Source organism: Pungitius pungitius, chromosome 14 (genome assembly GCF_949316345.1).
Source record: "Pungitius pungitius chromosome 14, fPunPun2.1, whole genome shotgun sequence".
NCBI lineage: Eukaryota > Metazoa > Chordata > Actinopteri > Perciformes > Gasterosteidae > Pungitius > Pungitius pungitius.
The window spans coordinates 5303480-5320208 of NC_084913.1; the positions used below are offsets into that span (position 1 = coordinate 5303480).

Sequence of the window (16729 nt, forward strand, 5' to 3'; positions counted from 1 at the left end):
GGGGCCTGAAGAAGAAGAAGAAGACGAAAGAGTGGGATAAAAGGGGGGGGGGGGGTCAGAAATCTAACAGAGCAAAACATTCTGTAGAAGAAGAAATTCAACAACAAACCACGAGCATCAAAAGACGCAGAGCGCGGATAAAACCCGATTATCCTTGGAGTTAGTCTTCAGATGGGGAGCATTTTAAGCCAGTTAATTTCTGAGCTGCCCTTTCTTTCTGCAGCGAGAACTGCTACGTTTTTTTTTTTTCCTTTCTTTCTGCCGGTGATGTGCTGCCACTACTTCATGGGGAGATTAGAGCTCCTCCACTCAGGGACACAGAAAAGGGCCTTCAGCCCGGCAGAGAGAGGCAGGAGAGGGAGAGCCAGTGTTGAGCATTTTAATCTAGAGTCACAAAGATAAGATGCAATAGCAGATCAATATGTGCTCCCAGTGAGAAGCCTTTGCCCCCCCCCCACCCCCCACCCCTCTCTGTGTCCCATGGCTTCATTTCTCCACAGAAACCGGCTATCTGCAGCGACTGTCTCGCGGTGACATCTCACACCGGGGCATGTTTAACCCCCCCCCCCCCCCCCCCCCCCCCCCCCCCCAGACGGCACGCATAACACGCAGTGAATATCTAAATGGGATCACCCGTGAAATTTGCCTCGATAAATCACTCCGAGAATCACCCGGTTTTGAATATTCCATATCGCAACTGTCCTCGGCTACCTCAGGAGGGTTGGGGGGGGGGGGTGGGGGGTGGTGGGTGGGGCAGGTGTGATAAGGGATATTCAGAGGAGTGATTAGATAAAAAGAAAGCTAAACTCCTATTTGATTGCGGGAGATGCACCGCCTATGGTATTTGCACTCTGCCCTGTCTGTGTGACTGAAGTAAGGCGTACAGGTAGCATTCAACGCTGTCATTTGCACTTAATTTTCTTCCCCGCGGCACCTTTGCGGCGTGCCCTCATTCCAGCGTCATCAGATGTACTGTCAGCGTTGGAGCGTCGCGAAAAGAAAAAAGAAAGAAAAAAAGAAAAAAACACATGCTGTAGTAGGTGTACGGCGTGAAATGAAAATCCCCCTTTGCGTTCGAGAGTCCTCGCGCTGAAACGCGCGGCGTTCCATTGTGTTCTTAAGTAGTCTGCGACTCCTCCCTTGCATGCAGCGTCGCAGGCAGCCCGCGTCGCTGGGCGTTTCGAGGCCGGGCGCCAGGGCCCTAAACACAAACGGATCATTTGGTGTGAGGCGGGGTGGGTGGGGTGTGTAAGGTGTTTTTCATGTTTGTTGATTTTCATCCTGGGCAGCAGTTCAGACACGCCAGCGGCTCGGAGCCCAACTGCCAAATCTGCATTTGTGAGCACAATACATGTGCTGCAAGAGACGACTGCAGGCCTCCGGGTAAAAGGTGGATGCCGGCAGTTGTTGTGTGTGTGTGTGTGTGTGTGTTTGTGCGTCGGTGTGTTGTGCGACAGCAGACCTCGCTGAGGAGGACTAGCAATCACTCCATTCAGCATCTGCTGCCACACAGCTCATATTGTCATTCCCCAGTTTAAAGGAACCTTGAGCGGCTTCGAAGATCTTTTCAAAGCCTTAATCCTAATAGGTCGCGGTTTGTTCTGTCACATCAAAAGGAGGGGGGGGGGGGGGGGGGGGGGGGTGGGAGAGAGAGAGGATGTAGGGGGAATAATGCATCGGGGGCTGGCAGAGATTCTTAAGGGCGGAAGATTGGCAGAGGATTTGCGGTGCGGGGAGGACTGAAATCGGAAATATCGGACACAGAATGCCTGCTGTAATAGATATGAAATAGGTCTTCTCAAAAGCATGAAAGGCTGACATTTACAGAAAAGTTTGTCATACGAAGGCCCTTTTATTCCCCTTCGCCTATCTGCCTCTGTACTGCCACCTCCTCCTTAGTGGAATTTCGCAAGTGTCACTCCAGCAGGTTATAGAATAGGTTTGGACATTTTCAGGTTTTCTTTTTTTTTTCTTTTTCGCCAACCTCTTCCATTTCATTCATTGGATGTTTAGAATTTCCGGGCCGAGAGAGCAATTGAGTCTCCACATCCCATCTCCATTCTGTACCCGGCACTTGTTTCCCCCGACCCTACTTTGGCCAACGTCGTCGTCGGGTGTTTGTGAGATCAGAAAGCCTCCTTGATCAACAACACATCCCCCCCCCCCCCCACCCCTCACCCATCGGCACACGGACGACACGAGTTTAAATCGAGTCTTTGCCAAAGCCATATGGTGGGCGGGAGACGTGTTGGACCATTAAGTGTCACTTACATGTTTACTCCTCACCTCTCTGGCACTTTATCAGCCGTGAAGGTGTCTCTTGTGCATTCCCCCCCCCCCCCCCTCCCCCCAACCCCCCTCCGATCGACTCGGCAGACAAAGAGATCCGACACCGTGATCCAACAGTTGCACAAGGGTGCAGCTAATCAGGCGCTCGTGGGAAAACCCGAGCATTGATTTTCTGTCAGCGCGTCCGGGCCCCCAAAAACAAACCGGGCTGTTTGTCTTTTTCTAACGATGCGCCGTGTGCCTCTGATAACGGCGATAAAAGAGGCCAAGAGGTGCAGCATTAGCAAACCTGGACACACTACACCCGTGGGAACCCATATATAATGTCGCCCCTTTTAATTGTTCAGCGCTGTTTTTGTTTTGTTTTTGTTTTTAGAAAAAAGAGGGGGGATGTGGCGAGTAAAACAAAGTTGGTCGGGGATGGAAATGGACTGAGTTGTCTGACAAAAACATACCTTTTTCAGCTCTGTAAAGGCGTGAAATCCCTCTTGTGCTTGTTATTTCACACTCCTGTGGCTCCGCCTTGGGCCGCACGGGATAAAAAATAAAATAAAAACAAAACGCATGTGAATTCACGCAAACCGCACACACAGAAGAGGGGAAGGGAGGGGTGTGTGGGGGGGGGGCGTATTTGGACGGGCATGTCGCTAATGACCTCACATTTTTAGGATCCTCACTCGCGCAGAATATGAATCCACGGAACGGAACACTGCTGCGAGTTATTCCCCTCAGCGCCGCGTCTCTGGCATAAATCAAGGCACGTCCCGTTTATTCCTGGAATTATGAAATAACCACAGCAGTTGATTCCCCCCCCTCCCCACCCCACCACAAAAAAAAACCCATGGCTGTGCTGAGCGCACAGAGAGAGAGAGAGAGAGAGAGAGAGAGAGAAGCGTTAAGTATAAATAATGGTTTCAGTATCACGCTGGACGGTGTGCCAGCCACCTGCTGATCCAACCACACACAGGTGGAGCCAGCCGGGGTGACGCGGGGCCGCAGACATGGGGCCATTCAATCTGCCAGCAAACTAATCAGTGAAAGGGATGAACTCCAAGCTTATCAGAGGGGGTCGTGGATGTAGGTGGAGGAGGCAGGGAGGTTGTTGGGTTGATTTTTTTTTTTTTTTTGCGCGGCCACAGCAGGGGTCGACACGGCACCTGGAACGGGAAAGGAAATCCAAAAAAAAAAAAAAAAAACTCAATGCGGGAGGTTGGAAGAGCGCAACCCTCGAGGAGGTGAGGGAAGCTTTGCTGCCTACCGCCCACGCGGCGTGTCAGATGCTAACACCTTCAGCTCGGAGATGATATCATGAATGCGAGGTTCACTTGCCTTGCGATGGATGTCTGGTAGCCACTGTGTCTAAGTACAGTATCATGACATATAGCCGTCTATATCATGACTGCCAAATACTGGTGGTCTATGGAGAAATCTCACCCGAAAATGAATGAATGCACCATGTCTGGAAGTGTTGCCAAGCACAGTTAAAAAGATCAAACCATAAAATCATTTCACCAGATGAATTTCCGTCTTTGCAACTCTCCAAATTCTAGAATGTTCCTTTACGTCTGCGCAGTGGCGCGCCGCAGAATGGAGGCATTATCTCACCTCCATAACTGCTGGAAACCAATCGGCATCAGCATTTAAAGGTACAAGACGGCATTTTTATTGGAGGTAGTAACTTAACAATCTTAACAAAATCCAATTAAACGCATGGACATTTCAATTAAACGTCCACCCTGCCCGCCGCCTCGGTGTCACGCCGTAAGTGAAATTCAAATCAGATTAGGGTGAGAACCTGAGGAAGTATTTTTGGCACAAGAAGGATCACACATTCCAGATAGAGACCCCTGTCATGCACACTGCTGGGGGGGAAGCAGGGTGGGGTGGGGCGGCGGGGGGGGGATAGCCTTTCTTTGCCAACATTAGTCATTTAATTCTCCCTCCTTATTAATTTCACAGCAGATTACCTGAGAAGATACAGAATGCTGTCAGCAAAGACTTTTAATTAAGTGTGGGTTATGCTGCCACGAGTGCCTTATGTGAAACTGCTGCCTTATAATGCCCCTGTTTTAATTACTCCAGAGTGCCCCCTCATTAACCTCCGTGGAGACGCGCTACAAACTACGGCGCGCGTTACAAACACCAGATTTGGAAATTGCTTATATCCGCGAGGCAGAGCTTCACGCTCGTAGTGTGTTGGGAAAAGAGATCTTCCCTCCCTTTGTGGTTTAGTAAGTCTTACTCGTTTTAAGCGTTCCACAGATAAACGGAGGGGGCTCTGCAGATCTAAATATTGTTCTTTTGAACTTGTTAATTGTGAGATAACCTTGGGCGGTTCTGGGCACCGTGACGCCCCCTGGTGGGAGCTGCGGGCTCAAAGGAGAGGACTTGTTTGTGCCATTTTCGTGGAGCCTGCTGTTAACAAACGGCCTCACAGATTTAAAAATACAATCTTTATATATTTTAATGTAACGGTGGGTCTATTCATTTAAATAATTAGATATAATATTAAATAATATATGTTTTAGGATTACCGATTCTCAAGGCTCATACATTTAAAAAAAAATAATTCAAAACTATTCATTTTAGACACGGCGCGCCTGTGAGTCAACCACAGATGGTTTTGTTTCATCATTTCGTTGCTCCGTGGTTCATCTGCGTCAAGCCGTTAGTGGGTGGTCTCGCTGGCTGAAAAAAAAAAAAATCAGCAGCCCCTGGACCCTGGTCCCTTTTGATCCTTTTCATCCTGAAGTTTCTCAATGGATTTCAAAAAATGCTCAGAGAGAGTGGGCTCCTATTCACAATATGCGGATGGGTAACCAAGCCACTGTCCACCCCAATACCTTAATGTGGTTTAACAGGATATATTAGCTTTTAATGGCACTTAATTGTACAAAAAGGAAATCCATAACCACATAAGGAGAAAAGTCAAGTATTTCCAAGCTCTTTATAAGAACAATTTAGAGCAGACAAGTGCTTTTCAAACCTTGGATGGGAATCAGTCCGACAGCCTGGCCGTAGGAAGCCGCCTGTACATTTGTAAGGCTACAGTGCCACCATTTGGTCACCATGAGGCTTTCATGCCACGGCCAGACTCTAGCAATTGGCACCAAAAAAAAGAATAAATTCTGGTGGTTTATATTCTGAAAATCCCATTTTGAAATAAACAATTTCTCTATATTGTTGGATTTGTCCCCGTTATTGTCTAATTTGCCCATGAACTGATTTTCCAGGAGCACTATGAAGTTAAATTGTCTCAATCTACGGTGTGTCATTTCAGAAATGAGCTGGACCTGAAAAAAAAAATAGAAATAAATAACGTCCAGGTGCAGGATGAGAGAAGGAAGAAAACATCTAGTCCCGTTGTTATTGTTGATATATTATCCTAGGTCCATGCCATCTTAGATAATGAGCAATAACCTACTCTTCAAGAACAGGGGAGGTTTGCCAAGAAGGAATGGTGATTACAATCAATTAGGACATGGTGACAAAGCACCAACAATAACACTCTGTGTGTGGGTGTGGGTGGTTGTGTGTGTGTGTGTGGGTGGGTGTGTGTGGCCGCTCGTGTTTTATTCACGCATCCTTCCAAACTACCCCGTTTTGTGTAATCAACATCTGTTGTGACAGGCAACCTCCTCCTTCCTCAGAATGGCCCACTTCAGATAATGAGTGTCATACCAAACTGCAGGGCAAAGGCTGATTTCACTCCTCTTTTTCCTCCTCCTCTCTGGCCTCCGCTCTCACCCTCTGTTCCCTCTCCTGTCGTTGGAGACATTCTTCGTGCAGATCCTTGAAAAAGAGAGACAAACACTCTCGCATTATTGTCTGGGCTCAATACGCGCAAACAGTGAAATAAAAATGGTCTTGTCTTCTTTGTGGGGGAGTTTAAGATCGACCACCAAACAGCGTCATTCTCGTCGATGCTTTTATTGTGAATTTATTTATTTAACAAAACCTACTCAATTTTCTCAGATGTCACATTTCCTTTAATGATAGTTCCTCCCCTTTTTGCTATGAAAAATGTTTTTTTCCCTACTGTATTTGCATGATACACATGTGTGCTTTTATCAGTTAGAATAACCAAACTAAATGTGTTGCTTTGTTTGCCCCCGGTCCCGGTGGTTTAGGCGCCATCTCCTGGTACATTTGGTCCCCCCGAAATCTCACTTGAGGTTTTGTGAGTTTAATGAATAGAATTAGATCTGGAAAAATTGACGATTTGACATGTGATAGTGGGGGGAGAATGGTTCAGCTATGCTTCTATATATTTATTTTTTTGTTGACTTTAAGTATGAAAATATTTCTCAGTCACAAAGTTGAACTCTACAGTCTAAGCTGTCTTCAATGAGATCTGAAATGTGTCTAAAATGTGTGAATAAAATAATTCTCCGAAGCTTAGCCTCAAAATTAATAGCCTCCAAAATAAGAGAGATAGATGCAGACAAGCGAGAGTGTGAGATTGCACGGAATGCAATGTTTGTTGGGGTTGATTAACGGATGCATCCAATTTCTTCAGATTCATCTCAGAACGTAAACACTTGGGTTTTATTTTTTAATTTTCCAGATGGAATTTGCTGTCTGCACAGCAAAGTCGACCAAATTATTTTTAGAAAATCCACAAAAGTGGCGAGCACACTGAACTCTGTTCGATGCATCATAACCCTAAGTTTACTCTAACTGCAGAAGAGCTCTGCTACAAAAAAGGATCCTTTGTATTATGTATTGTATGAATTCACCAAAACCTTGAGTTTAAAGTGTCAAGTGGCAGCGGCTTGAGTGAGCAGTGAAGCTGATTTACCTTTTTTCTCTGCGTGTCACTGTAGACGAGTGTGAATATCAAAAAAGTCGTACCGTCAATCAAAGTGTCTTTGATGCGGAACGTGCGTTTGTTGGTTCCCTCATAACTGCATTGCAAAAAATGGTTCATTCATTATGGATATTAGTGGCGGGGCCCCCCCCAGTATATTTCACACAGGCTTTGACTGCAACGTGACCGGGGCTCAGAGCTGGAGTTTACCGACGGTACGATTTTGGACAAACCGACCACTTTACACTCTTACTATAACATTGTAGAACACCAAAACCTACCTTATTCTGTTGCGTTTAGAGCCCTAACATGCACACTACCGAAGGCCTGGAACCAAACTACTCAAATGGAACGTAGTCGATGTTAATGTTGTTGATTACCTCTGTGCTTATCACAAAGGGCAAGTCTGCAGTGAAAATGGTCTCGTCTACACATGAAATTGCGGACATTGTATTTGTAATCATAACATATTAATGACACACATTGAAACCACTGCATTGTGGGTATTCGGTTCTTCTCAGTATTTGACAGGCATGCTGAATGTGTCCATGCTGCACTGCATGTAGTTAAATACCGCCTGCAAAACGTAATGTTAAGTGTGTTTTAACAGACATTATAATTTGGTTTCGACTATAATATTAAACAATCTTTGTTTGTCTGAGTACTTTAGGATTACAAAACGTTATCTATAAAATATTTTCAGATGAACCATAGTGAAAATCATTTTTGGTTTGCGGATTCATCCGAAACATACATACCATGACATGAAATAGGTTGGCTAATTAGATTAAATCAAATCCTAAAATATTAGTACCCATATCTTCGTACCTTGTCGTTCCCGGTTGATTTGTGATGAACTACTCTGAACTCCAGAGGGCGCTTGGGAGCTTTTAAACAACCGACCTCAGATCACCAGCATCGCCAGACGTCTGGAGTGTGGCATGAAGTACAATCGATTGTTTCAGACTGATGATGGATGCCAGTCTTGAACCTAAGACTCTGCGAGACATTGCGCGTGCAGGCGTGTGGTTCCCCAGAGGCCACGTGGTCAGTGCAGAGACTCGGACGCGAAGAAAGCCTCGCTGCACCGTGACAGCAGGGCGGTAAAACACAAATGGGTTAAGATATATTGAATATGTCGGTACGCATTAAAAACAGGTAGAGCCAGGTGAAACGGTTATTAACAAAGGAGGCGTGTTCGTCACCTAATTTGACCGCTCCTCTCTTGTCAGACTGCACTTCCGTGTTTACACACCCACCCACCAAAAAAAAAAAAAACAGGACTCTAGCGGCCGTTGGCCGAATGTTTACCGAGCAGACATAGAGCGGTGGGGAGGAAAGTGACAGTCGCACACTGGAGGCTTGGTGTATGGTGAAACACAGGTGATTTCGGCTTCCACGGTTGCATTTTACAGCGGTATGTTCACTCGAAGGGGGCATGGAGACGTCAAGAAATCTACACAGAAAGTTCTGGACCCAAAGAAGGATGTACTGACCCGGCTCAAACACCTCCGGTCGCTGTTAGGTGAGTGAAATTGTCACCGGGCTTTTGATGCTGCATCGCCGACGGTTAGCTAGTCGAGCTAGCTGGCTAAGCTAGCTGGCACCAACCGACGGCTAACGTCAAACGCGGCGTCAGGTTAGCTGGCTCGGCTGTCACCGCGGTGACGAATGCGAGCCGGCTGACGGGTTATACAAACGCACACTAGGGAAAACACGTTCGAAACCGGAAGGGTCCGCCACTCACCACAAGTTTTCATTGATTCGTTTGTGTCCTGATATCAGGTGAGCGGCACCGAGGCAAGGCATGGATGCTAGCGAATGTGAGCTAGCTCCCGTTGTGGCTAACCAGCTAGCCAATGCTAACTGATGATGCTGCCTTGTCAGGGCATCGGTGGTTGCAGAAGCAGATGCCCACCACAGCCTTTGTTGTCATGCAGTCCTGTGTCATCCCGGCTCAGGATTGCAACTGTGTCTCGACACCTGACCAACATAGGTCACCGTTTTGTATACCTTATATGTATAATCTAGCTTTCCTCGAGATCTGTATCGGGTTGAGCTGCCATCAAATTTCTCTATCCTGTGCATATTGACTGTGGGAAATCTATAGAAGGGAAGTTACACATTTGGTGATGTCCTTTTTGTTTCTTTCATTGAACAAGGAAGTTCCGTATTCATGACAATCATAAAGCTGTCCTGTGGCTGTTGTAACCCTGTCTGGGTTTATGGTGTTCGAAAGAGACATTACCTGTACTGCATGTGAGTTTTGTATTACACTTAATGGAACCTCTTTCAAATCCATTTTCATGGGTTTTATTTATCGATCAATCTAAAAGAGTCGTTTAGTGGATTTCTTTGCCCGGATAAATGTCAAATCCACTTAAACAAATTTAAGTATAGGCCGGTGATGTGCAAGTTCAATAGTTTATGTGCATATGATCCGATCTGAATCCAAATGTCTCAATATAGACTTTATATTAAACTTCAGTTGCATCTTCAGTATGCAGGTATACCTTTTTTCTATGCACTCCTCCAGAGTAGACTCATTCTGTAACAACCAAGAGGACCTTCTTAGTACCCGGGCCTGTAGGATATATGAACTGATTTACTTCTGTAATTCATAGTCTCGCAAACAAAAATCGGTCAGTAGCTACTTTGGGTGATTGTGGAAGGGCAGAAAGTTGTCAGGAGTGAATTGTGATGAGTGGAGGAACTGCAACCGATTCATTAGAAGTACAACATGCAGAATTTCAAAGTAGGTCACGTAAGCTCACATTGCTGTGTACAAGATTGCATCTAAAGACTGATGCAGTTTGAACATAACATGTTTATTATTCTGAACATAATGTTTTTTTTTACTGCCTGAGGCTGATATTTGCTGCGCAGGTTGGCTGATGGCCCGTGCGTTAGATTGAATGTAGTTGTTTTTTGGCATCTGATGATGACAACTTTCATTTTAATAATTAAAAAAGTGTTCTCTTCGATTCTTTTCACATGCTGTTCTATTTTGCAAACATTTCAAATTTAAAAGGAATTGGAGGTGTGAACCAGAGAGATATTGGCCAACCTCACACTTTTATTTATTTTTTGGAAACCCAGGATCTTTTAGACGTTTTAGGGTTTGAACTATTTGTTGACTGATGCATGTTTGGGTCAATAGCGAATGGATCAATCATAGTGGCATGTTGGCTGTTTTTATTGATTTCTGGCACAGTGGCACAGCTGTGAGAGGCCAGTATCTGCTTCACGGTTTTCAGTAGCCTAGATCCTTCTGCTGTCAGAACACCTTCAATGTCAAGAGTAGCACAACCAAAGTGGAGGTCAGTCCCGAGCTCTGCACGCTCTGTTTTCTTTCCCTCATGTGCAGTTAAAGATAAGGCACGTCTGTTTGTGCAGCAACTGATAGAAGGGCCCACACGTTGATGTCCCCCTAACCTCGCTGATTTCACCGCACTTTCAGCTAAGGAAGGACTTCCTCCTGGTGCTGCTGCTTCCTGTATGGACAGGAAGCAGTGATGAGAGACGTGGTGCTGTGGAGGTCGGGACGGGGACTCAAGGGAAGATAGCTGGCCTCGTTTAGTTGCTGACAGTTGCATAGTTTTGTTTTTTTCTATTCTACCAGCTAATAAATTGAGAGAAATACAAAAAAAAAGTGTAATTCTCTGTGTAGTTTGTTGTTGGTCAGGACCATTCCCAGAGTGGCCCTGTATTGGTTCTCTGCTCACTGACTGAGGGGATAGAGTGCGGAAGCTGCTGCATGTTAATTTGCCGCTCATGCCTGGCTTGATTTAGCCTGAGGTTGTTAATTACAGGAGACGGTATGTTCAAGACGCTGAAACGTTCTGGTGAAATACTCATTCCTGGAGGAGAGGTCAAAGGCCAGTGTGTGTGGCTGCAGTAACGCAACCAGATCTTTAATGGATAATCGTCAGTAATTGAAAAATAATGACAAAGTGGGGGAATGCAAATAATAGAACAGTCTGTATAAACCACTTGTATGACTTGCCCTATTTGAACACGGGGTCCTGTGGTTATTGGACAAATAACTACATTATCTAATTGACTGAAGAGCGCTACGTCTCAAAAGAGCTTTTGTTTGTTTCCAATTGCTTTCTTCCACTGCTGTAAACATGCTCGGCTTGGACCTGTAGTGAATGGCATGGGAACAACAGGGAATGTGTGCAGGTGTTGTTAGTGTCAACGGTCAGGTGTGTTTGTTTATGAGTGTAAATGTGTTGAGTTTGTGGCTTGAGTTTTTTTGAAAGGCAGATCTGCACTCGTCTTTAAAATTAATGATATATATAGTGTCATTACACCTTACTTTTCTCCTTGTGGGTGCTCCAAGTGTTGCAGAGTGAAGGGTCACCAGAAAGCGCTGTCGGTATGAGAGGAAATCGCAAGGTGAAGCACCAGAGGAAACAATGTGAAACACTGGAAGGGCTCTCAACAAGGCCCTCAGTGCAGCTGAAGTAAAGGCTGAGATCTCTCGACTTCTGATGCTCCCCTTTTGTCAAACACTCGGCTTAGACGTGTGAATAACGTCAGCCTCTTATCATCTCCTAAGCTGTTATTCCACGCATGATGTGGACTCTTGAGGGCTTTTCGCAAAGTGGGCTTTGGTAACTTTTTATGCTCTTGAGGCTGTTTTTCTCTTGTTTTCTGACATGCTATTACTGAAGTTGAAGCTGTTGACGACACTGATGAGCACGAATAGACTTTTGTTACAAATTAAAAAATCAATCCATATAAAATTGTTTCTACACCGCTGGCCAAAATATAAGATAAACCTACAGGTTATTTGAAGTTGAGGGCAAAAACAAACAAAGCATTTAGGCCTTTTGGATTTTCATTCTGTTGAGGTGAGGCAGTACTGGAAAGGTCATTAACAGGTCTTCGGGGGATGTTGCCTATTACGGTGATGGCGGCTGTCACTGTGGTCTTGGCATTTAGCATCCCAGCGTGAGGTCTGCAGAGCTGCCTGAGAAGAGGCTGGGGAGGAATGAGCCACAGAATCAGCTGGTGACCATTAAAATAGTGTTGCATTCTTATAGGTTTGGATTGTAGATGGCTTGATATGAATATATATTTTAAGTAAATTTAAATGATTTTATTGGGCTAAATGTTGCATTTAAATATCTTTGACCAATTTCATTTATGGACTGGTAATATCTGACTGCCAATATCAGGCAGAATTTGATTTGAAAATCAATGACAAAGTTGCCTAATGATTTTTATAATTCATTATTTTTGTTGGCCTAAAATGGGGCTTTAAAAACCCACATCACATTGAAACCTGCTGCTGATAAGAGCCCCAGTTCAGTCCTGTGTCCCTCCCACGGGAGACGTAGGTTTACTCATTTCAGGTGGAAACAAGCCAATCAGGAATATCAAGTGAGAAAATGCACAAGACAATCTGGCAGGGCTCAAGTGCAAGTGAGTCGCCCTAAATAGGGAGGCACTGACGAGGGAGGTGACGGCCAGGTGAGACACGTGAGAGTTAGTAAACAGGATGAAAAGAACCTCGGAATATGGGACTAAGTCGTTGTAATTTGTCTTTTTAACAAAGATTACATAAAAAATGTTTGCAGCATTCACCAAAAGGTAGTAAGAGGTAATTGTCCCTGAAATTACCTTCAACGTATTGTTCTCTCAGAAGGGTTTTGAAAATATCCAAACTGTTTCTGTCCCAGGATCAGCTGATGTAGGTATTTGACTCATTTCTGACCCTTTTTTCGAATATATATATACAGTATAATGGCTCACTATCAGCTCTTAATCGTTTCTAAGCTTTTTGCTGCTTCAAACTATGGCTGCAAACTGTATTTTGTCCATACATAAGGACAAAATATCTTTTGTCCTTGTGTATGAACTTTTATTCTTTTTTTTTTCCTATTAGAAACATCGATTTATAGGGGAGGGGGTATTTTTTCCCACGCTTCATGTCGTAACCCATAAAGTATTTTGTTAACCTCTAGGATGTTTTTTACATGTCGGTTTTGAGTGTTTTTTGTTTCCAACCTGTGATGTCACTGTTTTGTGTCTCAGGGCTTTTAAGATGTGATGTAAATCATCACATGGTGGTTGTGAACGAAAGGCTTCTTTTTTTTTTTCCTGCCGGCCTGCCGAGGAGCTTCATGTAGAAAGAGGAAAAACACCGGTGCTCTGCGGGTGGAAGATGTGTGCACGGTGTCAAACCGGTTTGTCTGGTTGCCCCGTGGGCCCCCAATGCTTTCAGGAGAGCCAAACCTAACCCGAGAGCTGCAGTCCTGGCTCACCATTGGCTGTGAAGATTGGATCTCAAAGTGGATTTGTGTTTTATGTTTCTGAATGTCCACGCTTGTCGCTAATCTGCTTTGGACTATCAGCTTGTATGGCAAAATAAAATAAACACTTAGCTCCGGCTTACAGTACGACTGCTGCGCACAGTTGTTAGAGAGCATATTTTAGGTCAGCAAAAGCTATTAGAAAATATCTACTTTATTTGCAGGCAGCTCCTCTGTCCTTTCTTAATGAGTTTCATTCTATAATGAAATGATTCACTCCAAAAGTGAAGGAGAATGTTAATCGCCCAGACAAATAACAGGAGGTGTTGCTTTAACAGTAACTGTTTCATTTTAAGTTTACTGTTACTATTAATGAAAGCTGATGTTTTCCCTTCTTTCTTCACACCTCACTCAATTCCTCCCTTCCACTGTAGCATAAATTAATATAAGAATTTCTTGCACATCTGTTGGATCGTGGCATTCAATAACACTTTCATATTGTCGGAAGGAAAGGTGAACAAGGGAACAATGCAGTAGTTCTAGTGAAAGAAAATGGTTTAAAGTCCACCTTGAGTTTTAGTTATTTATTCCTTTTGTTAAAGAAACCCAAAGTCCAAAAGGGCCCACTTTACAGGGACCGCAATGAGTTTGGAGATCAGGAGATCGGTGCCACCTGACGATGACGACATTGCGTGAAAGTTGCAAGCTTAGCAGCTCTTCGGAGCTAAACTGCCGAAATAAGCCACTCTCTAATGTGTGAGCTCAGACTGAGATAAGGGCAGCCTTTGCCAGCTGTACCATGACTCTTCCCCACCGAGCGCCACGTCGTCCCCAATCTGTTCCACAGCAAGACTTGAGTGCCTTTCATCGAGCGGCCGGCACATTGGCGCCATAATGAAATCATGTCACGCACCGCAGGAGTTGTGATTGCCGGAATGGCCCCTTTTTATAATTATCGGGACCCTCAGATTGCTTTTGATCTGGCTGCAGTTAGCTCAGAACTCTGATATCGTAATCAAGGTTGTGGCGCTCAGCTGTGACGTATATCCGTATCTTCGCGCTACTTTTGTTGACACTTTGAATACGGTTTAGTTATTACCCACTTCCATACCTTAAGCTATTTGAAATGTTGCCCGAGCTGTGCCTGTGTTAATCATTCTCTGTCGACATGTTGCTCATAGAGAACGATACCCTCCTCGGCTTAGCTAGTTATAAATATTTTTTTTCCAAACTTGCTATGGCACCTTTTAAAAAAAGAGCCAAGCCCACATATGGCTGTTTGTTGTGCTGCCAACTGAAAGTTTAATGAGTTAAAGCGGTTGATGGAAGATTGGTCTCTTGTCGAAGCTGGTAGGGAAAGCGAAGCAAAGTGAAGTGGCTCCAATCGACCACCCCCCCCCCCCCCCCCCCCCGGTACAGAACATTGATTAGCTCCAGCGAGTACTGCATTGGGATTGACGTCTCCTGGCTGGCATCGCTTGGAATACATTTTGCCAGTATCAGCTGTGTGTTATTAAAGGCCTGCTACACAATGTAACTTGAGTTTTAACTGGCCCTACTCAACTGTTTTCAACAGATTGATGATTAAACTTTCTATGGTAAAATATCAACTTGGTCATGTGGCCATCACTCACAAAGCAGCTGATCTGGGTCTTCTCTGTGGATAAAGCAAACATGAAAACAGCAAGCTTATTCAATAAAACATGGCGTAATTTATATGTCCCTGATGTACATTTATTTATATTTTAGACTGTGTGTGTGTGTGTGTGTGTGTGTGTGTGTGTGTGTGTGTGTGTGTGTGTGTGTGTGTGTGTGTGTGTGTGTGTGTGTGTGTGTGTGTGTGTGTGTGTGTGGGGGGGGGGGGGGGGAGAAGAAAAAAATATCCCCAAAAAGACATCGCTCTATCCTTGAAGTGATCATTTTCATGCAGTCTCTTTTAAGTTGGTCCTTCTTTGTTTGTAGAAACCATTTAAGAAGGGAAGCTGCATCCATTAGCCCCCCCCCCCCCCCCCCACCCAACAAACCCCTGATCTCCTCCACTATGTGTTGGCACCCTCCAGGATTCCCTCTTAAAGAGCTCTCTGTTTCTGATCTGAGTGCGCTGCCAAAGAAACCTGTCAGTCTTTTCTCTCTCCTTATTTCCTTTCTGGCAAGAATCAAGTGCACCTGCAGCACAAGCTAAACCACACTAATGCAAATGAGTGTGTGTCCGATCAAAGACCCAATTAGACTGCTTTTTGAGCATGACGTGGCATATTAATGATTTTTGCGTCCACTTGTTTTTCAATGGCATACATTGTAAGTTGTCCGGAGGGTTAACTAGGGCTTGACCCAACCCATCGAACGTTAAATGTGAACACTTCTTATTGCATGCTCATTACTTTTGAACAGGGAGCAGGGGCCAGTTTGGTTTTGCTTGTGTAAATATACAGAAGGCTTTAGCCGACCAGATGACCTTCACTTGTTTGGCTAACAAGCCTTATGTGCACACCGGGGGCACCCGCTGGGCAAACGCCGTTCATCATCAGTTCATTAGTATAGCAAGCGACTTAAAGTGATTATTGGTCACCCTGTGCAAAGCCTCACAAGTTTATGGATTTTTCTCCAAAAGTGCGTTTGTACTATCTGCTTCCAAAGAACCATTCGAGAAGATGCTGTTTTTCTACCCTGCATAATATTCCCATTCGGCCCTGTTATTTTCCAGACGACCCTCTCGTTTGGGTCGGAACATCTGCCTTGCCCTGACAGGAAACGCATCACCATGGAGGACGGTGTCATCAAACCCGAACCTGCCATGGCTGCTGTGTTGGGCACATGTGTATTGATTCCAATAGAGAAGATTGCAGGTCTCCGCCTCATTAAGTTCTCACTGCCGGCAGCATCTAGTCCATTGCTCGGTCCATTATTATTTTTTGTTGTCGTTGGCTCACAATAAGGCTGGCTTAATATCCCCTTGCCGTGTACTCAGTTTAACGCCATTTAGGCAGCTGAAGGGCAATTGCCGAGTATTTAGCCTCAGTCAATGAGAAGTAGAATTACTCCGATTGCATCTAGGACAATAATAGTTGTCACGGTTTTGTTCCAGGACTTGGCTGGGTTTTCTCGTACACCCTTCCGTCCATTCTCTTCCGCTCTACAAGAAGTGTTATTATGTGTGAATCCCATCGCTGCGTGCCGGCATTACCGCTGCTCCCTCAATACGAGTGGTTGTGAAAAATGGAAAGGGAGCCGAGCTTGGCTCATGGTCGCCAGCGGGGAGACGCGTGAGGGACACATCTTGGGGGATGTTGCAGTTCACAATGCTGACAGCCATTTAGCCGAGTATTTCTTTTACAAAAAGTTAAAGTTAAACCAGAGAGCACGGCGG

General features: G+C 45.0%; 1 protein-coding gene and 1 long non-coding RNA gene across 5 annotated transcripts in view; one reads left to right on the forward strand and one right to left on the reverse strand.

The window, feature by feature from the left end:
* Positions 1 to 5816: 5816 nt before the first annotated feature.
* On the reverse strand, positions 5817 to 8939 carry LOC119227361 (uncharacterized). The gene is made up of 3 exons (XR_005121333.2): positions 8847 to 8939; positions 7928 to 8028; positions 5817 to 6081 (listed from the first exon to the last, which is right to left on the reverse strand). It is a non-coding gene; the product is annotated as an uncharacterized LOC119227361 (long non-coding RNA).
* ralgapa2 (Ral GTPase activating protein catalytic subunit alpha 2) overlaps positions 8021 to 16729 on the forward strand; it is a 72773-nt gene continuing 64064 nt past the window's right edge. For all 4 annotated transcript variants that reach the window (XM_037486090.2, XM_037486091.2, XM_037486092.2 and 1 more), the window contains exon 1: positions 8021 to 8624. In XM_037486090.2, the coding sequence (XP_037341987.2) occupies positions 8519 to 8624 (106 nt within the window). In that variant the 5' untranslated portion in view covers positions 8021 to 8518. The remainder of the gene's footprint in view (positions 8625 to 16729) is intronic.